Genomic DNA, 23,550 nt, shown 5'->3' on the forward strand with positions numbered 1-23,550 from the left:
TGGAGAAGGGGACTGTGGCAGATGGGGAGTCGGCAGTGGAGAATACACTTTGATTCAGATTGGTAGTCTTTTGTGCTGATTCTGATGGCCCTTTTAGCTTCCGCTAATAGGATATCAAAATCAAAGGACGAAAAAAGGCGAGCAGATAATGTAAATGGCTGAGCTACTTCCTCCCCCAATAGTTCCCCTTCTTCCTTGTCAGACCCATATGGATGTGGGGGATGAATCAGTGTTGGACTTGGGTTTGGATGTTGGCTCGATAGGCACCTGGTCTCTAGGCTAGGCTGGTAGCGGGGGAGCACTATAGATAGGCTAGGTTGGGGTTAGGATAGATAGAGGGGGTGGTGCTGTGGGGACGTAAGTTGGTGCACAAGGATTGGATGTTTTTATTTATTGTTGCATTTATATACCACCTTTCGTTAAAAGACAACCCCAAGGTGGTTGTAAGAGGACAGGGATGTTTGCGGGGAGGGAAGAGGAAATCAGAAGAGTAATAATGATGTGTTTTCCTTTTACATTTGGTCCCCAATTTTTGTTGTAGGAAAAGGCCATGCTCAGATGGTGGAATAGCTTCCCACTGTGGACTAGAGTCAGGAGAGGAAGAAGTCAAATCGTTTTCTGGGTAGTCTGAGTCTCATGGGTACAGTGGGTGCCCGTGGGTCTTGAGGTGAAATCACAGACGACAAGTTTAAGATACTGTGTAAGGCTGAGCCACCCACTCCCATAAAATAGTCTTAGCCAATCAGCTACATCAGGTAGCAAAGGGTTACTTACTGGGATCTGTGGTTCGCCGCTCAGGTCTGCTGGTGGAGCATCCAGTGACATACCCGGAAAAGCCTCCATAGGTGGAGCTAAGTTTTGGTCACTAGCAGTCTGATTTGGTTTGTCTGGCCCAGTTGGGAGTTGTGGCCAACTTGTGTCCTGATTTCAGCAACATAATGTTGGCAACCCTACACAGAGCACTGGAGAATGTGGTCTTTCCCAGTGTTTCCCTGTTGGAAAGTCTCAAAGCAGTGTGTGCTCCTTCCAAGATGGTGCTGGGGTTTGCGAGGACTCCATTACTCTTAAAAGGACCCCACCAGTTCTGGGCAAAGTGCAGCATTATGCCATGACAACCATAGCCTTTGAGGTGCGCCAGAGGGCTGTGTGTAGTATTCAACTTTGGCTGAAGCTTCACACAGCCTTAACAAACAATTAGTCAGGGAGCTACACTTAGGGTCAATGGGAGCTGTCACTGGTTCCTGGGTGTCTCAACGAAGAACACTGCCCTAAGAGATAGACTTTGCTCCTAGAGAGGAGCAAGACTATAGCATGAAGGTACAAGGAGGAGGAACATAATGGCTGAACCCCCTTCCATCTACATCTGAGCCACCAAAAAGGCAGAATAGAGGGGCTGGAAGCCCAGGAGTGAGATGAAGCACCTGTGTGAGCCAGTCCGGGCCAGCCTCCTGACAGACAAAAATTGGTTTTTACTATAGCAAGTAAGTTCTTAGTTCCAAGTAGTTAATTTCTGGTTAATATCCTGGAAAATGGGAGCAAGAACCAAAATTCCTAATCAAAACCAAAGTGCATAGTGCCATAAGCAGTGATTGAATATATAAGAAATGGACTCTAATGCTAAATGTGAAATTCTAGTTCACCAACAGATGGTAGCCAAAAATTTATCTCCTTACTTGCTTCTCTACTAAATATTTAACTCTGCAAACATGTTAACATGCCAGAATGATACAATTCAAAAAGTCACCATGCATTTCCCTTAAGCTAAGGATTTTCAAACCAGCTCAACCTTGAGCCAATTCACTATCAAAGTGGTCCAGGCCCGTTTTGGCTCAAGGTTGAGCCGAACCCCCCACCCCCGACCAGCACAGGGCCAGTCCAAAGGTTCTAACTTAAAAAAAAAAGAATGTAAACACTAATTGCCTCTGGGGGGCACTGCCATGGCTACTGGGGGATCTCCAGTGGTTCCCCCTCCCCCAGCTGGCATCCCCCTGGTCTCAAAATGGCCCAGTTTGGGCCCAAACTGGGCGTCCTGGCGCTGGCCATTTTGGAGACCACTACACATGCGCACAGGCCTCCAAAATGGCCACCGCCAGTGCATAGAGGCCCAGAATGAGCCTAAAATGACCCAAACCAGGCCATTTTGAGATTGGGGGGAGGCCAGTGGGGTGAGGGGGAACCGCCGGAGACCTCTCCACAGCCACGCCCCCCACTCCCCGGAGGCGGTAAGTGTCTTGTTTTAATTTTTTAACATTAGAACCCCCAGACCGGCTCGAATTCAAGCCAAGCTGGGGGGTCTGTTTGGGGGAGGGGCAAAAGTGAACGTGCCTAGTTCTGTTCAAGTCTGGTTCTGACCAGAAACTTGAATTCGAACCAGGCAAACTGGTTTTGTGCACATCCCTACCTTAGGCCCAACACCTTGAATCTCTGCCAAATCTCAGTGAAAGTGTGTATGCTTTGCATGCAGAAGGTCCAGGGTTCAATCCTTGGCATCTCCGGGTAAGGCTAGGAAAAACCCATCTGAAGCCCTGGAAAGTCACTGCCAGTCCATGCAGATAAAACTAGGTGCAGCAGTGGTCTGACTCAGTAAAAGGCAACTTCGTATGTTCAAATGACATCCATGCCACTCTTTAGGGAGAGGCTTTCATCTAACCAGGTGACTCCAGTTTATTTTAAGATGCAGTTGAGAAAGTATGAACCTCAACAAAATACACATACACAAACACAAAAAACAGTGTTTTGAAAGACTATAAAGTCCTCTATCTGGGCAATAATGACGAGGGGGCGTGGCAGGGGCATAGCAAGGTTGGAGGGGGCCCAGAAACAAGATTTTAAAATGGGCCCTTTGCTGATATACACACACAAACACACTTCACAATCTAGTTTTTTTTACTCTCTGCTCCCGCCGATCTCCAAGAGACTCAACATAATTCATAGGGGGTGCAACATGGGCGGGTGGGGAGTCATGTGATGTGCCTCTGGGGGCCCCTTGAGGTAGTGGGGCCCCAAGATGACTGCCTCCCCTTGCCTAATGGTAGTTACGCCCCTGGGGTTGCAGGCAAAAAGCAGATGGGTTCTGAGGCCCTTTGTTGGGTTGTTAGCTCTTGGAGTAATGATAGCCTGACTGACAGGCTTCAGAAAATTAGCACTGAATACTTCCACTGAAATTAGTAGGACAAGTAAACTTGTTCCATTAATTTCATAAAACTGCTTATGAGTAATTTAGTGTGGATGTGAGCCAGTGACTGTAGCAGCCCGTCTCCCTAACTGTAGCACTTGAATATGTACACACACAGACAGTTATGAAATAGGCTATTCTTGTCTCTGCCTTACATCCAGCTTAAGCTACTCATAAACAGTCTTACTGAATGAGTAACTTCAATGTCAGTGATGTCAGTGACTGGAGTAGCCTGTTTCATAACTGTAACATTCTTATTTGTGTGTGCGCACACATACAATCAATCTTTATGGGGTATTTGAGCTGAAGGTTTGTGACCAAAGGGGTGCACTTGCAAAAAAAAGATTGGGGACCCCTACTTAAAGGGATTAATCTTATGCAACATCCATCAGCTGTCGGAGATAAATTGAAACCTAAACATTATTCATTATACATATTTTAGCCTTGGGGCTATATTTTAACGAAAGGCGGTATAAAAATGCAAAAATAAATAAATAAAAATAAATAAAATAAATATTTTCACTAGTGCAGGGTTCATGCAGAATGGATTCTCCAAATTGCAAGTTCTGAGATTTCCAGATTCACATATTAACAACATACTCAAGAGGAAATAAACACTGTTAAAATTAAAGATATTTTGAAGAAAAACTTTCCGATCAACAGTGGGCAAAATGTTTAGATTCTTCCCCCATTCCAATTTCCAATTTGCTCCTTATGGGTATGGAATATTCCCACAGTTGACACATCTCTTGTGATGTAAATCATACCTTGCATCCAGCGTGTGCCCGAGTTTTCATCAATGGAGTTGTGGTGCACAGCTCAATGGCTTCTGGCTCATGGAAGATCACAGTGGGAAGAGGTTCCTTCCGAAGGGTTAAGACATTTAGCTTAGTCTTCAACATGGTCTGAAAGTGCTAAATGATTAAAAAAAAAATGTTTTGCAAAACGTACACATGCTTGAATTCAAACCAACAAACATGAAGGTCAATACTTCTACCTGACTTATTCTTACGATCTGTGCAGTGACACAGAAATACTGCTGGAGGAAAAGAAAACTCTTTGCAAAAAGGAAACTACCACCTAAGATAAGTATTACATGTTTGAGTAAAGAGGCAAGATAGGGAGCTCTGAAATCGTGCTTTTCATTTTCAGATGCAAAGAGAAAAAGAAACGGAAAAGAAAAGGGGAGTCAGAATTTAGAAAAAGGACGTGTGTATATGTGTGTGTGTGTGTGTGTGTGTGTCTATGTATAGAGTACATTAAAAAACCAGAAAGTACACCAAGTGTTTATACCATATTCACTTAAAAAGAGACCCAAAAATGAATTGTCCAACTTTTGTTTGATTACTGAAATAGTATATTAAAGCACTGCATACCTTGGATGGTACAAATTCAGATAATTTTGGTTCAGTAAGGGAATGCTGAATACCACTTTTGGTTTAATTGTGAGGCTATATTAAATCTTCCATCTTAAACTTATTTTTCCAATACTGTACTTCACAAGAATCATTCTGACCACCATTTATCATTCTGACCAGCCAAGTGGCTGTATTTTCCCCCCTGACATTGACTATTACATTATTTAACAAGAGGTTGTTGATTCATTACAAAATCTGCCTGAATTCTCTCTTTAATACTTAAACAACCCTCTTCTCAAAGCATTTTGCATTACTAATATTGCATTATATTATAATAATATTTGCATTACTAATATTGCATTAACTCTGCACTCCTTCAATAGTTCCTTGTTAAATTAGGGTAATCTTGGATGGACATAATGCTATAGGAATGAATGAAGTGGCACCATTTTACAGAGTTCCATTGTTATGTAAAATATACTGATTTCAAGATCTATTTCCAATTTCCTTTTATGAAATTAGGTTCCCAATAAGTTATTATGCATAGCACTACCATATGTCCTTATTTCCCCTGGACATATCCTCATTTCCATGAAAAAGAGGAATGTCCTTGAGGAAAGGCCAATATCTGTCCAATATTTGCCCATCCCCACATGAAGCGCCTGGCAGATCTGGCTTTCTTCATGCCAGCAGAGTTTGCAGTTCGACATCTTCAGGAGGGCCAAAGCTGCACAGCCTTGGTTTAAAGGATGGAGGGAAGGAATTAGACTTGGAAGAGATGCAACCCTCAACCACCACTCAGAAGATCATTCAAACCACAAGTGAGGGGTGGGGGGAAGACCTTTCACAGTATAAAAGACTCCAGAGTCAGTTGATGTGCATCTCCCCCAGACTTCTTTCGCTCACCATCTTTTGCTCAGATTCTAGGCTTATCCTGACCTTCACATATGTACCCATTTCAGCTCAGAGGTTTGTAGGACTGAAGGGAGAGGTCATCAAACTGGGCTGAGGAGCACTGCTTAAGTGTTAAAATAGTTACTATAGGAACATAGGAAGCTGCCATATACCAAGTCAGACCACTGGTCTATCTAGCTCAGTATTGTCTTCACAGACTGGCAGTGGCTTCTCCCTGGTTACAGGCAGGAATCTCTCTCAGCTCTATCTTGCAGAAGCCAGGGAAGGAACATGAAACCATCTGCTCTTCCCAGAGCAGCTCCATCAATACCATACAGTGCTTACACTTCTAGTCTCCCATTCATATGCAACCAGGGTGGACCCTACTTAGCTAAGGGGACAAGTCATGCTTGCTACCACAAGACTAGCTCTCCTCTCTATCCAATTAATGGTATTGAGGAGCAAGTGACACTTCATATTTACATTCTAATTCTACAGTTTCACAGCTGGTCCATCCATGAAGCCAACTGAGGTGGTAACCTCTGGTGGCGGATTGTTTGGAGGCACCTACCTAACGTGCCTAAGCCTCCCTCCTACCTATGCCGTGCCTCTGCTAGCCTATAACCACCTCTACCACCCCTCCTCCTGCTGTGCTCTGTGGGCTTGAGAAGGAGAAGAATAGAGTGGAAGAGGAAGTGTGGGGGAGAGAAAGGAGAGAGTGAGGGGAGAGCATCTTCTCTTCCTACCCACACCACCTATCTCCTTGGCATTTCTCCATTCTCTTCAAATTTATTACTCACTACCATTCCCTTCTCACTTTTCAAATCCAGATAATTCAAATGAATATACAAATTCAAATATTTAGGCCCAGAGAGGGGAGGAGAAATGAATGACTTCCATGACAGCTTTGCAACCTCTTAAGAGGTTGCCATCCCTCTCAAGGACCATGCCAGCGTCTCATGAGAGCAGTTCATGAGCTAGCTACCCAACATCTGCCCCTGGTAAGTGTTTCCCCATGTCCCTGCTTCCAGCCAGAAGAGAGAGCCCTGCAAGTCCCAACACAACCTCCAGCATTATAAATTCATCTCAACCAACCAAGCTTATTAAAAAGGGTTCACATGAGAGGAAGTGAACACAGGAAGCTCCCTTATACAAATTCAGACCATTGGTCCACCTAGCTCAGTACTGTCTACAATACTGGGAGTGACTCTCCAAGATTTCAGGCAGTCTTTCCCAGCCCTACCTGGTGGTGCTGGGGATTGAACTTAGATCCCTCTGCATGCAAAACAGATGCTCTATCACTAAGCTGTGAGAAGAAGAGGAGGTATCCACATCCTTCATCTTCAGGGCAGTCCCTTCCTCAAGATCTCCATGCATACATTGTTGGTCTATTGGCCAAGGATTAAATTTAAAGTTGTCACTCTTTATGTTGATTCCATGTCTAACTGCTGGGAGGCACAATCATTTATGGTAACCAGAATGGTCTGTCACGACTTGGGCTTACATTTATTTGGCTAATTCAAAATAATCTGAAGACACCTATATTGTGGTTATAGCATAGCAATTAAGAGACTGTGCTGCAAATCAGAACTCCCACGGTTTGCGACTTGCCTCTGCCATGAACTCATTAGGTGCCCTTAGGTAAGGCACTCCCTTGCACCTCCAGCTCCCTAGCTGCAATATGGGGATAATGCTTACTTATCTTACAGAACTGTCACAAGGATGACAATAAGATAATATATGTTAAAAAAAAAACCCTCTGAACATTCAAAAGTACTTTACAAACACTAATAATTATTCTACTTCTACTGGCTCCCCAATTATTATGTTTATAATTTTCAGGTTTATTATCAGAATATAAAATTCTTCTCAGATGGCTGATATTATGTCCCAAATACTATATTCCTTTTCTGTAGCTTTTGGCTAAAATCGAAAGTATCAATTTAATCCTAAACAGGTCCAAGATCTGGTGCAGCATCTGGTGCAAGAAGTAAATGCCATAACCACATCATACTCATTAACTATAACCACAATTCTATTAAATTAAATGTATACGAGAGTGGGAAATTGCCCAGAAAAATCCAGCAGTCCTATTTAATTTAAAAAGTGCACATTTTCCAAATTATTTTCTGTAAACTGTCCAAGCATTCACATATAAAGATTACTGGATCAGATCTTTTACAATATCAACATGTGTCCCAGTGTCCTGGAGATCAGAATAGTGGGGAGAGAAGAGGGGGTTTGAGTAAAACAGATTTTTTTGTTTAATGTGTGGTTCTGTTGCATATGGTTCAGCAGAATATCATTTTCATCTGGAATATTCTTTTATCCTCAACGTCAAGCATTATATAAAAGTGACATAATTTTCAACCATTTTATGTCAACGGTTGTGGTGTAAGCAGAGAACTATCACATCTGGTTATCATGGAAGAAGGTCACAATCAATGAAGTTGCTGTTGGGTACAAATATTTAAAAAACCCATTTTTTAAAAAAAGCTTCTTGGTGTCTATCCTGCCAATTGCTACCCCCCCCCCCCAAAAAAAATCATTCTTTTCAAGCATGGGGAAATGAAATTACACACTCAAGCCCCATACTTTTAAAATAGCTTTAGCATGTGCCTGGTATAGCACTACATTATTATGCTAGATATCCAGTAGAGTTAGGCTAATTATTTGGAGCTGTCTGAGTTCAGCCATGAGGTATGGGTCCAGGGCTGGTCCAGTAGAGTCTACACATGTGTGGAAGGGAGGAAAGGGCAGGGAGTAAGAGGGGCTCAAGGCCCCGAATCTCTCCTGATAGGGCACAATAAAAGCAGCAATCTGAGGGTGGAAATTCAGCCAACAGAAGACACAGGAACATAGGAAGCTGTCATATATCCAGTCAGACCATTAGTCTATCTAGCTCAGCATTGTCTACACAGACTGGCAGCTGCTTCTCCAAGGTTGCAGGCAGGAATGTCTCTCAGCCCTATCTTGAAGATGCCAGTGAGGGAACTTGGAACCTTCTGCTCTTCCCAGAGCAGTTCCATCCCCTAAGGGGAATATCTTCCAGTGCTCACATGTGGTCTCCCATTCAAATGCAACCAGGGTGGACCCTGCTTAGATAAGGGGACAACTCATGCTTGCTACCACAAGACCAGCTCTCCTCTGCAGCATGAGAGGGACTCACTACATTGCTGCCTCCCCCCACCCCAACGTCCCACATAGGTTTATGGCTCAGCCATTCCACTCACAGTGAATCAGCTTTCTAAGTAGATCACCTAAGTTTCTGTCATCATGAGGTTTGTCAGGTAGCATCTGACTCCTGCTGACACAAGATCTTCTACAAGAAGATAGTGCAGATAGTGCCACAAAAGGTGACTAGACAATAATCACCAAGTGGGGAAATGACTTGATTAGCAAGCCAGAGGTTCCCAGTTCGAATCCCCGCTGGTATGTTTCCCAGAATATACAAAACACCTATATTGGGCAGCAACGATATAGGAAGATGCTGAAAGACATCATCTCATATTGCATGGGAGATGGCAATGGTAAACCCCTCCTATATTCTACCACAGACAACCACAGGGCTCTGTGATCGCTAGGACTCAACAGCACACTTTACCTTTACTTTACTCCATTTTAAAACAGCACTTTATATGCATGCATTTGCTTGCTGGTAGAGAGAGTTTGGATACCGCCAGGTCAATAAAGAAGAAAACACTCTGCATCCTGATGATTCAAGGAGATAATACAAATAATGGAGGTTTCCCATCTTTAGACACATGTATTCATTCTCAAGAGTTGGTGGGTGACACTGAACCCTAGAAAAAAGGGTATATGGACCTAGCATGTTTGCTGTTTGAATCTACATGAATTTTTAAAATCTGAATGCTATATTCTCTTGAATGTGTTCTATCAGAGTGAATGTGTTCTACAGATCTAGGCATTAAGCCTTCACAGAAGAGGCTAATCCATCACACAAATCAAAAGGCAATTACTCCATAAGGAATCTTTTTTAAGTCCCAAGGACATGTAGAGGAATTCTTCAGTTGCAGTGCCGGGCAGATTTACACTAAAACCTTTAAGCTGCTCGCTCTCTCTCTCTCTCTCTCTCTCTCTCTCTCTCTCTCTCTCTCTCTCACACACACACACACACACACACACACACTCCTAACCTCTAAAGTTACTTCTAGAATAAAATTAAACTAAGTATTCATTGGAGGGGAGATTCTAATGAACTTGTTCAAAAGATGCCAATATGCTTTGGATTTTTGTTTCCAAACACTACAACTTTATTTCATCAATTCTGTTTTCAGCCAAGAAGCATAATTTTTGGTTGAAATAATGGAAGAAATCAAAGAAAAAGGACTAAGTTTTGATTTTCAGTCATAGCCCTGTTAAGGCATTGATTCTAGATACAGTACATTCAAGACAGATGTATCTAGATTCAGCAACCACTGAATTAGAACACTTGAACAGGGTTTATTTCTTAGATTGGTTCCTGCCAATTTTTATAATGTAAAGTTATTACATTCTCCAGATCTGGGAGGAAACGGTTATTCAGAAAGAATGACATATTCCACATAGAGAGAAATTAAAACTTGCCTTTTAAAGCTCTAAACAACTTGAACATTATAATCCTGTTGCTATATATTGTACTGTAATATGCCTTTTAAATATTTTCACAATAGTTACTAGCCTAGCCTACTAACATAGGAACATAGGAAGCTGCCATATACTGAGTCAGACCATTGGTCTATCTAGCTGAGTATGGTCTTCACAGACTGGCAGTGGCTTCTCCAAGGTTGCAGGCAGGAATCCCTCTCAGCCCTATTTTGGAGAAGCCAGGGAGGGAACTTGAAACCTTCTGCTCTTCTCAGAGCGGCTTCATCCCCTGAGGGGAATAAGGTGCATATACATTTTAAAACCACTTTTTAAAAAAGAGCACCCTAGTTGTTCTAGAAGTACAAAATAAAACATTAAAACTAATGGGAAACAAACAAAACACATCTTTGCAAGTGGAGACTAAAGATTTTCCTCTCACCTTGTTAATTACTTGCTCCATTTTTAAACCCTACACTTCCTCCGAGGAGCTCAGAGTGGCATATAGTTCTCACCACTTCTCCACTGGAGTTTCAATTAGTTTTGTTTTTATTCATTACTTATATATTTTTCACTGAAATTTTAATTCTTTATTACTTTATTTTAAGCAAAAGGAAAGATTGTTTCCTATTTATTATAAGTTCCTCACTAGAGGAGCTTTATTTCATTATTTAAATTTTATTTTATTTTTACATTTATATCCCGCTGTTCCTCCAAGGAGCTCAGAGAGGTCACAGAGTTGCCTGTTTGCAGTGGTCATGTTGTTTTACTCATCTTCTCTGCAATACAGGTTTGTGCAGGGGGCACTAATGGCAAAAGTATCTAGAACAACATGGCCACCACAAGCAGTGGCTGCATGATGGAGCTTCTCTCCAGAGGAGCTTGCAACAACATATATTTATTATTTATTTGTTTGTTACATTTATAAACTGCCCCATCCAGAAGCTCTGGGCGGTGTACAACAACTTTAAAAAGACATAAAAACGCACAATTCAAAACACAATGCTAACAACAATATAATAACAATAATAGGTGGACCTCATTATTCGCAGGGGTTCCATTCTGGCCTACAATCATGTATAACAAAATCGCAAATAATTAAACCTTAATGGGAATTGGGGGGTTAGATTCTGAAGCCCAGGGAAGTTATTAAAAAAAAAATGACCCAAAAGACAGAATAAACGCAGAAATAAGGATGGAGAGCAGCACTGTAATTTGGCCACCTAAGATCTTCTGCTCTCCCATTCTCTAGGTGCTCCAGCAACTATATACCCTATATAGGTATAGGCTATAAACCCGATATAGAGACAGCATGGTGTAGTGGTTAGAGTACTGGACTAGGACCAGGTTGACCCGAGTTCAAATCCCCATTCAGCCATGATACTTGCTGGGTGACTCTGGGCCAGTCACTTCTCTCTCAGCCTAACCTACTTCACAGGGTTGTTGCGAGGAGAAACTTAACTATGTACACTGCTCTGGGCTCCTTGAAAGAAGAGCAGAATATAAATGTAAAGATAAAAATAAATAAATAAATAAATATAAAAATATTGCCCAGCCACGGATATGTGAAACTGCGAGTGCCAAAATCGCAGATAACAAGGACCACCTGTACATTATTTCTTTTGGTTAAAAAAATAATGAGGACTGTTTTAAGAATCTATGTTTTGCTTTCATTTGAATACATTCAAGAGTGTATTCATTTTGGAGTGAATGGAAATGGATACAATAGGACGCATTCCTATCCATTCCATATATTCAAAAACTGAATGTACACAACTACCACCAATTAGAGCCAAATTTTGCTAGAACTTGTTTCCCCCAATTAAGACTCAGCCCAAATAATTATATGACATATCATATATGTCATATGACATATGACTATCTCCAAGGATTAGAAAAGTCCCCTTTTCACTTACTGAGTAACCATGAGCAGTCTTGCATAGCCCTTGAATAAACTCATACAAATGCAGTTTCCAGGCTATTTTCTCAAGGCAGTTTCAACAAATGCAAACAGCAAATTAGAGTTCAAATTGTACTTCTCCTTATGATTCAGCCTCAGGTCAACGAAATGGTAATATAGAAGGAAATATGAACACTTCCAAAAAAGACCAGACCACTACACTCCTGGAGGACAACAATCCACTTACACAGTGTTATCTTAATTACTGCTTCTTGATCAGCACAAAAGTGATGTAAAATAGTGGAACTATTTGCAAAAACAAAACAGGAGCCTTCTGGCACAAGTACGATTAGCTAAGGAATCTAGGGGAGCTCAATCACTTGCAAATCATAGGAATCAAGGCACTCCTATGTCAGAGATCACTTTCATGAAAAGAACAACTTTAGAGGCATTTTTGGTTTAAAAGTTGGTAAAACTCATTTCTGCACCTAATCTGAATGTGGTGAATTAAAAAATGTTGTTTACCAAGCTAGATTTTGCAGAGAAAAGGAAAAAAGTACTTTGGTGACTGAAGTTGGATCCTACTACAGTTGCATGAGTATGCATAAGAACAATGTTATCGTGCTTCTGCACCCCAAAATATTTCACGTATCATATACAGTACCCCCATGACTAAGAGACTGCCCTCTATCAGATTCACAATTATTCAGGTCAACCCAAAGTGCTGTATTTCTGTAAGATACATTGGCACACCATGTCCTCTTGCAACTTACCATTACCATCTTATCATCTTAATGGCAACTTACCATTAAGAAACTGGAGGTGTTCCCTCCAAACACAGTGTCACCCCGGCCAGAAATGTCTAGTATAGGTTTCAACAAATAAGGACCTTGTGCTGCACACCCCAAAATAAGCCCCAGTTCACCTCAAACCACACACACCCATGACCAGAAGACTCTCCCATACAAGATGTAGTAGAGTACAGGGCTTTAGGAGTTTACCATCTGTTGGGCTTCTCATTTGGGGGAAATGGGTTTACCAACTTTTTATCAAAAATGCATCTAGAACGCTAAATAAAGGTTTTTCTGGAAAATTGTCCTAGGTTAAGGTTGTAATTTAATAGTGATTTGAACATGTCTGAGCATTTTTATAGTTACTAAGATTACCAAGCATTTTCCTCAGCCATTCAAATCTTATATTAGATTTATTAACAACTTTGTTAGCCATTCCATAACAAATTGTTCTCTGGGCAGCTCCCAATAAAACAATAGATTTTTTATTTACATTGTAAATATACAATTAACACATAAAACCAAAAATCCCAATAAAATAAAAAATACCCAATAAATAAATACCCAATCCCAATAAAATAAAAAATTAACAAACATTTTAAAACTTTTTAAAAACCGTTTTTTTAAAAAAAGGCCTGAGCGAACAGAAAAGTTTCCACCTGGCATCTAAAATAACAAAGTGGAAACACCAGGTGAGCCTCACTTGGGAGGCTATCCCATAAATGGAGTGCCATCACTGAGGCCCTCTCCCTGGTAGCCACCTGCCTCACCTCATTTGACATGGGCACTCAGGGTAGGGCCTCTGAAGAAAATCTCAAGGTCCAGGTCAGGACATAGGGAGCAAGGTACTCTCTCAGATGACCTGGACCTAAGCCATTTAGGGCTTTAAAAGGTTAAAGCCAGCACTTTGAATTGGGCCTGAAAACAGACTGAGTCAGTGACCAAGCACTGGTGTGATAGAGCTGGTCTTGTGGTAGCAAGCATGACTTGCTCCCTTTGCTAAGCAGGGTCTACTCTGGTTGCATATGAATGCAAGACTACATGTGTGAGCACTGCAACATATTCCCCTTAGATGATGGAACCACTGTTCCCTCTAAGGCATACGCACATGTGCATGCTCACAAGTTTCTGGATGTCTGCTCAGTTCATTTTAGATTCCACTCAGGTTGAATCAGGAAGGCTCCATTATGAAAGCACATGCGCACGCACACTGCCTTGATACTGCTGCCCAGAAGAAAATTCATTCCACACAGTTTATTTATTTATTTGATTTTTATACCGCCCTTCCGAAATGGCTCAGGACGGTTTACAATTAAACTAGAAACCATTAAAACCAATAACAATTAAAACAGAAATATAAATATGAACACCAATTAACAATTAAAACATCTTTAAAAACAATTAAACTATCAGAACAATTAAAACCCTGAAAACCAGGTTAGCATTAAAACAATTAAAACTAATTAAAAACCCTGAAAGGCCAGGCCAAACATTAGATGAAAAACATTAGAGGGCCCACGGGATGGAACCACTCTGGGAAGAGCATCTAGGTTCCAAGTTCCATCCTCTGGCATCTCCAAGATAGGGCTGAGAAAGAGATTCCTGTATGCAACCTTGGAGAAGCAGCTGGCAGTCTCTGTAGACAATACTGAGCTAGATGGACCAATAATCTTACTCTGTATATGGCAGCTTCCTATGTCCCTATGATATGAACAAAATGCCCAGTTAATAATCTTGTGCCCTATTTTTGACCAACTACAATTTCCAAGCCATTTTCAAAAGCATTCCCACACACAACACATTGCAGTAATCTAAATGGGAGGTTACCAGAGCACAGGTAACTGTGGCCAAGCTATCAACATCCAGGTAAGGTCACAGCTGGAGTATCAGCCAAAGTTGATAAAAGGTGCTCCAAGCCTGAGGCCACTTGAACCCTTAGTGACAGTGCTGGATCAATGAGCGACACAGACTGCGAATCTGGTAATTTAGGGGGAGTGTAACCCCATTTAGGACAGGCTGAACATCATTCACCTGGATGGATGAGACACTGACCACCAACTTCTGCCTTGTCTGGATGGAGTCAACTTGTTCACCCTCATCCAATCCATTACTGCATCCAAGCACTGATTCAGAACAGTCACCACCTCACCTACATCTGATGAAAAAGAGAGATACAACTGAGTGTCATCCTGATGACACCTCAAGTTAAATCTCTGGATGACCTCTCCCAGCAATTTCATGTTGATGTTAAACAGCTGTGGGGGAGGGCCCACTGGGGAACCTCAAATCACAACTGCCAAGCAGTTGAACAGTAATCACCCAGCACCACCTTTTAGAAACAGCCAGGAGCAGAATCACCACCAAGCGGTGATTCCCACATCAGAAAGTCTACCCAGAAGGATACCATGATCAATGGTATCAAAAGCCACCGAAAAGTACAAGAGAATTAACAAGACTGCACTCCCCTTGTCCTTCTCTTGGCACAGGTCATCTCACAGGGCAAATGAGGCAGTTTCTGTTCCAAACCAAGCCTGAAGCCCGACTGAAATGGATCTAGATAATCTCTTCCCTCTAAGAGCATCTGCAATTGGCCAGCCACCACACATTCAAGCACCTTGCCCAGGAAGGGAATATCAGTCACAGGCCTATAGTTATTAACATTCTCTGGGTCCAGACTAGGTTTCTTTAGGTCAAATAAGAGCTTCCTTCAACAAACCTGGGACCACTTCTTTTCTGTACGTGATCAACTGAACTCAACTAAACACCTTGTCCACATCCTCAGGCACTGATAATTGAAACTCATCCAACAAAACCAGGACAGATAATATTCTGGACACCTCCCCCAAATATACAGCATTAATTGTAGAGTCTAAATCATGATGAATGCGAGCAACTTTACCCTCAAAGTGTTGTCCAAATGCATCACAGCGAGCTACCGAGGGTTCTACCACATCTTCCCCTGGGCAAGATTTAAAGAACCCCCACACCACCTGGAAAAACTCCGCCAACACTGATGAGAGGATGCAATGGCGGAGGAAAACAAGAAGAAAATAAGTTTCTTCTCCTCCATCACTGCCACAGAGTCGGATCAATAATGAACTCTAAACTGTTCGCCTAAACTATCCCCCTGCCTTCCTCCACTTGCGTTCCGGTTGTCTCCCTGCTTGCTTCATTGCCCTCAGCTCAGATGTATATCAAGGTGCTGCATGGGCTCTGCTTTGTGGAAGAGGGCACTTGGGAATGATCATATTAACCATCCCAGCTCTCTCTCTCCATTTCAGAGAGCCTCTAGAGCTTTGACAGGAGCACCGGCCATACCAGCTGGAAAATCCCCTAGAGCCCTCAAGAATCTATTAGAGTTCATTAGTCTCTGGGGGTGGACTATTTTAATACATGTTATTTCTCAGTACAGCTTCATTGGTGCCCCACCTGTTGAGCAAACCCAACATTAGCAGCATGCCCCACAAACAAAATGCAATCCATGTAACATCAGATTTGTCTCTGCTGCAAGGATACAAGTGGAACTGCAGTCAGATCACACTCAAAAGGGAGGATGACACAATTCTGCTCACCACCTCACCATGATGGATGGATATCCAATTGCCCTCTGGCAAATGTGACAATAGGAGCTTGGAAATGGAGAGGCATGACTATGGAAAAGATCCCACTCAAGCTCCAAACTGGAGAGGAAGGGTATAGCTAGCCCTTTTGGTGGAGGATAGCACTGGCTAACAGAGCACCCTTGCTGCTGTCATCAGAGCAGGCCCTGACCTTCCCAATGGCTCAGGAGGGAACACTGGAGATAACAGGAGCTGGCAGGATTTTCTGGGCCCAGTCCAGTCTGTGTGGATTGGGGCCCCCATTTATTGACAACTGCATGGTGGGCTGTTGTCACCCCCTTGGTACACAAAGAGTGTCAAGCAGCAGAGGTCAGTACAGTGTTGGACAATGGACACATAAAGTAACTGGACTAAGCAGTGAACATTTGGGGGAAGGGTTATGTCAGATAATCAGTCAGTCAGTCGTCCTAAAGAGACAGCTAGCTGTCTTCCTGCCCTAACCTTCTCCTGTTCCATTTATCTAAGGTCACAGGCTTTATGCAGCTGGGGGTCACGGGCAATCATCTTCACTTCCTCCAGAATCTCCTGCAAACCCACGTTTTTCATCTACTCCCCCCCACACACACACACAAAACAGGAAAATGAAAGCGAAGGAGAAGAAAGGCTGATATTGGGAGACTCAAGGTCTCTGGGCTGTAGCTGCCCTGGTGCTACTGGCTGCAAAAAGGAAGTTTCCCATACAAGATGCCTCCCAGAGTGAAGGGGGCTGAGTGTGGATGGCTCTTGCAGCCTCCTGTGTACTACTCAGCCCCTCCCAAGAGGCAGTAGGCCCCTCCCTCCTCACCAGTGTAGCATGGACCCAGCACGCAGTCCTCACTAGGGCAGCTGCTTCAGCTGTTCCTTTCTTACCTTCCTCCCAACCTGCAACAGCAAAAACAGCAGCAATCACCAGTCAGCAATACCAGTGTTTCCTTCTTGATAATCACTCTGGCCACAGCTTGGAAGAGGTTTTCTTCTAATATGGTGAAAGCAGACTGCTACCACTGCAAGAACAGCAGTTGTGGTGGCAGCAACAGCCTACTTTCACTGTATTCAAAAGAAACAACGTCCAGGTCTTTGTGGCTGTCAAGAAGGAAACCAACAATGCTGCCTGGTGGTGGTGGTATTCCAAGTCAAGAGGAAGGTAAGGAAGGAGCTAACAGAGCAGCCATGATAGCAAGGACTGGCTGGGGGCTCACACTAGGCATGAGGAGGGGAAGGGTCCTCCTACCAATATATGTGGGAAAGTCTTAGTATGAAGTTAAACGTTAGTAATCATAAGATGAATCATGGAGGGGAAATGATAGTTTAGGAATGGAAGGCAGCCAATCATTTTACACACACACACACACACACACACACACACACACACACACACACACACACACACACACTTATCCCCTACCTGAAAAAGAATTGTTTCTATGTTTCTTGTGAGCATCTGATTATTTGTTGGAGGGAGCATGCTAGCCTGAATGGACCTTTACTCTGATCCAAGAGAGTGGTTCTTATGGTCTTTTATGAAGCTTAATTATCAAAAGGAATTCCTGGTAGTGACAGCAGCTAAACTCACAGTCTCTAGAAACTGCTAAGGCTATAAACAAACTTATACATGGTTGTTTTTTTCCCATCCACAAGGACTATTCACTGGATTGCTTCAAAAGCCCAGCAAAAAGTCAATGGACAGGCTTCCATTCACTTCAGCATATTTAAATTAAGCTCTCAATACTGTGAGTAGAATCTGGACTAGAAGGGACAGTCTGATGCCTCTGGATGCTGGCCTGCTCAAATATACCAAATGTATTAAAACTGGCTCCAGAATGTCTCGTCTTTGGCAATGAAAGAAGAGAACATTTCACAGTGAGACCAGTTACTTCAGAGCACTGCCTGTGCATCTAATATCCTTACCCCCTGTCCTCATCTAGGCTGCGGAAATGATGTCTAGATGGTATGCCAAAGTAATACATATTTGAAAGCCATTCAGACCTGAACATATTCCAGGAGTCATCAGCATAGTGAGTGTGGAAGCAGAATATTTACAGGACAAATATATAGAAAAACAAGTTGTACCTTAATTTCATATTTGTACATAAATGTGCAAACCAGTGCAAGAATAAAACACGTATCTGATGGAACCATTTACTGCCAAGAGTTACAATGCTCTCTCCCAGTACACTCAATGCACAGAGCTTTACGTGTAGAATTATAATCACAGCAGAGAGTTTCATGATAGTGCCAACTGCATAAAGGGTTTTCTGCATACCCTGATGGAATTACCAATTTCCTGGAAAGTGCTGCCCCCATGGCTCATTGGCTCACATAGCCATAGCTCCCTGATGTAGAAGAGAACAACTTTGTTCTGGAAGGCTTCCAAGCTGCTTTAATGAGATTTGCAGTTCATAATCTTTTTAGAAGTTTATGATCATTTATAGTTAATAAACTTCAAAGCAGACACCTTCATGATGATTCTGGAGTGCTGTTCTATTAGCAAAATCTATACTAAGCTTTAAAAATTCTAGGATTCTTAGCATCTAACTTTTTACACAAGTTTTATCATCTGTGTTATGTTAGGGTAGATGTTCACAATTATCCCTTGTGGGCCTAAAGAGAAATAAAGACAGAAACCCCGTGTTTTATATATGAGCAGCAGGGACTTAATTTGGACAGACTGAGTAAAAACTGATGTTTATTAAAATCATAAACTTAGTTGTAACTAGCTCTGAAAAGGCACAACCAATACAACTTATTTAGTTCAGGAATTGCCTCAGTTCAGTTTAAACTGTCCATTCAGCAATTCCTCCAGAGATTTTTTTCACAATACTATGGGCTCAGTTATTCATAAACAAATCATTAAAATTCTTGACATAAATCCATAGTTTGCAGCGATTCCCAGCTATGATCATGTTTTACTACATTTGCCTGGCCCATCATGAATGGCAGTTTTGTTTCACATAAACTATCTTCAAACACTAAGACCACAAATTATGCATTGTGAGAAAATGGCTGGTGTGAAGTGCTTTCAAACAAACAGCCTTATTATCCAGGATACAATCTCCTGTTAAAAGGAAGGTCTCCTGCTTAAACTACTACTATGCTTTTGCACAGCCTCCATTCATTATAAACAGGGTCATGCAGGAGAACGTTCCAACAGATTTGCCCCAGATTTGTACATTGGGAACCCTACTGTTCAGTCAGAAAAACCCAGAATGCATACAGTGGTACTTTGTTAAACCTTCAACATGTAGGCATATTCTTGATTAGAGGATGAATTAAGGCCAATTTTATTTTTTCCTTTCTCTAAAAGAAAAACTGCATTCTCAACATATCTTTATACTTTTACTTCCTAAAGATAATCTCATGGGGGGAATGGTAATCAGTCTAATTTATAAACAGCTGGTGACAAATCTCTTCCAGCAATAGCTTTTATATTTAGAGGAACTGAATAAATGACTACCTGCTGGCAAATTGTGCCTTGGGGTGGAGGGGTGTATTAACATCTTGTACATCTAGTTGCAAAAGAAAAAAGAAAAACTCTTCAAAAATACAAGCAAAAAAATCAGAAGATCTCTTCCATAGTTTATTCTATGTTCCTCACAAGCTACAACCTTTTCTTTTTTTTTAAAGGAGGGGGAAAACTAGGCTTGTACAACACTGGCTGACATCTTCACTAACCATGTGCCCATGTACCAAGAAGAAGCTGTGTCCCTGTGGCTGAAAGCTTCCAGCGGTCCAGAATAATTATTGTGCAAGAAGGAATTTCCACATACTCTCCTTCCTCCAGAAGTGTTCTGCACCACTCAAAAATATGTCCTTGAGGGGGTCACACAGCCTTCAGGGACATATTTCTGGGTCATGCCACACACTCCCGGTGGAAGCAGAGAGCATGAAAACCACCCCTTTGCGCCATGACAGCTGAAGAGCTCCAGAAGTTCTTTGAAACAGGGACACTTTTCCATAGTGCATGAGCAGATGGTTAGTGAGGAAAACAGTCACTGTTTTTAAAATGAAAAACTGATTTGATGGCTCGGAAAACTGGATGCAAGAAAGTGATTCTTTGCTGAATAAGCTGCAAGTGTAGATATTGATACGCATATAATGGATTACTGTTTGATGGACATGTTAAGACAGCACTTGACAAATCCCAAGTGACGTGGGGCCTAGAAATTTAACCATGGTGTACCGATGTGCTGAAATGTGATTCAGCTTCCAAATCATGGCACAATCCCTTTAAAATTGAGGGCTTACCCAGCCCCTTTAATGCAGAGGAGAGCAGGTCCATCCCTGCTCCTCACTGCACTTCTGTACTGGCAGTTCTCCCAGCTACCACCATGCCCTGGCAGTGCTCTCCCACAGCAGCCTGTGTGTGGTGCCAACATGCACAGGCTGCTGGGGGAAAGTACTGCCGGAGCATGCCGAGAGCTGCAGGTAGCATCACCAGTACTGAAGTGCTGGTGAGCAGAGGAGAATCAGGGAGGGACCTGCTCTCCTCCGCGTTAAAGGGGCTGGGTAAGCCCTCCATTTTAAAGGGATTGTGCCACGATGTGGAAGCAGAATTGCATTTCGGCACATCCCTACTCAGAGCCATATTTAAATAAGTCCCTCTTGGATATGCATTAGTTGACTCTGAGTAAAGAACACAGCTCTTTGTGGTAAATATAAAGGCCTCTGTAGTTGCTCTTGAGCTGTGGAATGTACTCTCTATAAATATTTGAGGCTTAACATCTTTATCAGCCTTTAAAAGAACTCTTAAGACACAATTTTTTAGCCTGGACTTTAGTAATCTTTGAATGTTTTAAATTGTTGTATTTACTGTTGTGAAGCACCTAGAGCCTCAGAGTCAGGCAGTATATAGATTACATATAAATAATAAATATAAAATATACCATCATGTTCCTTAGCTTCAGTCGCCAATCTTTTCTATTTTAATTCAACTTATATTGTTATTCACTATCAGATTTAAAGTTATTTAGAACTGTTAATATTTTAACTATTAATCTCATGTTTTAGTTATTTATCTACCCACCACATATAGTATTCTATAGATCCTAGTCTGTTATGAACATGAAAACCACAATTTTCTTTTCACTATGTACACTGCAAACATGTGAAATCACAATGATTAAAACACTAATCAAATAAAATTCCATAGAATAATAATACTGCCATTCCTACAAAATGTATGTTAAAAAGTACACTGTAATTGTGCGTGTTGGAACTTGGAGCTTACCAAAAGTCTGTGCTCTTATTGTTGGAATTCCTCTGAAGCATATGTGGTCAAAGTAGTTCCTTTATGCCAGCCAAACGCGTTTCAATCCTCCTGGTCTTCCTCAGTGGCTTTTGGAGCAACCCTTGTATAGCTTCTTCCTCCACCACACCAATGGCATTCTCCAAGTAAAAAGTACTTTTAAATTGTAAGTCTGTATCCTTTACCTTCTTCAGAAAATAGTATTACTGAGGAAGATCAGGAGGATCGAAACGCGTTTGGCTGGCATAAAGGAACTGCCAAAGCGTATTGACCACATACGCTTCAGAGGAATTCCAACAATAAGAGCACAGACTTTTGGCAAGCTCCAAGTTCCAACACACACAATTACAGTGCGTTTTTTAACATACATTTTGTAGGAGTGGCAGTATTACTATTCTATGGAATTTTATTTGATTAGTGTTTTTATCATTGTGATTTCACATGTTTGCAATGTACATAGTGAAAAGAAAATTGTGGTTTTCATGTTCATAACAGACTAGGATCAACAGAATCCTATATGTGGTGGGTGGGTTGTTTTTCTCATTTCTGTTGGTTCTTTTACCCACTACAAATTCCTTGTTGTTTGGTTTAGTAATTTATCTAGACATTTATGTATAATAGCCAGTATATTAAATATGTTTCTTAAGAATGAATCTGTTATTTATGTAAAAGCCAATCGATACTTCCATTCTCAGTTATTTGTAATTTCCATTGTTTTTCGTTGTTTTAAATGCAGGTAAGTTTTACTGCCTTTTACAATGGCCTGATTTAGGACTCAAAAAATGCTGAGAGCCTTGAGTGCTGGAAAGGCAAAACTCTTAAAAACTTGTCACTTGCATAATAGCAGCTTACTGACCACTTGCAGATCTGCCCAGTAGACAAAAAATAAAAAATGATGTGGTTTTTGTTTTAATGTAGATGTGAACTCTTTACCCCACCACATCCCCCACAAGCCTGTTACCATAGGATAGTTTCCACTTATGCGTCATCTAGTCAGTGCTCCTCCCCACTGGACCAATTTCACTTGTGATGATATGACAGGATGAACATATCCCTTGCAAGATTATTCAGTTAATGGAGGGATTGTTCAAATGAAGCCTTTCCAACCACACACCTATACACGTGGATCAAGAGTGGGTGTGGATCCTCAGCTTTGCTGGTTTAATGGGAACATCCCCACATAGCAAGATTTCCTGATGCAGGCATTCATGAATATGAGGGGAAGGGTGGGGGAAGCAGACAAGCGAGATCCACATTTTAAATCTCAACATGGATAGAAGTTTTTAAAAAATCACCCAGTCTCCAATTGTTCCAACTGTACTGAATCTATGTGGGGTATGAACCTCAGTACCTTCCTTTGTTTATCATGAAGGGGACAAACCTCCTCAACAATTAATGAAGAGATTTAACCCAAAGGAAACTATGCACAGTAAAATGTCATCTTTAATCAGAAGAAATCACTGCAGGCTTTTCAAGCACCAGAAGCATCTTAAATCCCTAGCTGTCCACATCTGTAAGAACAGCTAAGCCACAATCTATAGCTGACATTCTCCATTCTTTTCATTCTAATACAAATATTTGAGAGCCAAATAGGTTTAAATGGCAAAAGTCGGACTGGATCAGAATCTGCATTTTCCAACAGTTTAATCTGTATGTGGATTTTAGGATATACATGTATTTCCTGCTTTTTTAATTACTGTTCTATACTTTATTTTTGTTTGGGGTTCCCCCCCCCACCTCCTTTTGAACTTAATTGTGGAGAAGTGGTCTATAGTCTTTGGAAATAACTAAATCTTTGTGCCCAGTTCCTAGAAGTTGTTTGTCTTTCTTTGGAAGGAAGTGAGTGTATGGGTCACAGATGCAGTGCTCAAAATTCACTATGGGCTCTTTTAAACTGCAATGGAATATTAAATTATGAATGGATGGGCTTGTATTTTCAGGAGAAATGGCAGAGCTCAGCTGCTCAATTTTCTATTCTAACTTTTGCTAGAAAGCCTTTACTGT

The 23,550-nt window shown here is 41.6% G+C and overlaps 1 protein-coding gene across 3 annotated transcripts in view; it reads right to left on the reverse strand.

The window, feature by feature from the left end:
• The window catches only part of PID1 (phosphotyrosine interaction domain containing 1), a 175,754-nt gene that overhangs the window by 111,316 nt on the left and 40,888 nt on the right, over positions 1–23,550 (reverse strand). For 2 of the 3 annotated variants that reach the window (XM_053304653.1, XM_053304652.1), the window contains one exon: positions 3,943–4,089. The exons of the other annotated variant lie outside the window; for it this stretch is intronic. In XM_053304653.1, coding sequence (XP_053160628.1) covers positions 3,943–4,077 — 135 coding nt within the window. In that variant the 5' untranslated portion in view covers positions 4,078–4,089. The remainder of the gene's footprint in view (positions 1–3,942; positions 4,090–23,550) is intronic. 3 annotated transcript variants of the gene reach the window in all.

The sequence above is a fragment of the Hemicordylus capensis genome, chromosome 3, assembly GCF_027244095.1.
Source record: "Hemicordylus capensis ecotype Gifberg chromosome 3, rHemCap1.1.pri, whole genome shotgun sequence".
NCBI lineage: Eukaryota > Metazoa > Chordata > Lepidosauria > Squamata > Cordylidae > Hemicordylus > Hemicordylus capensis.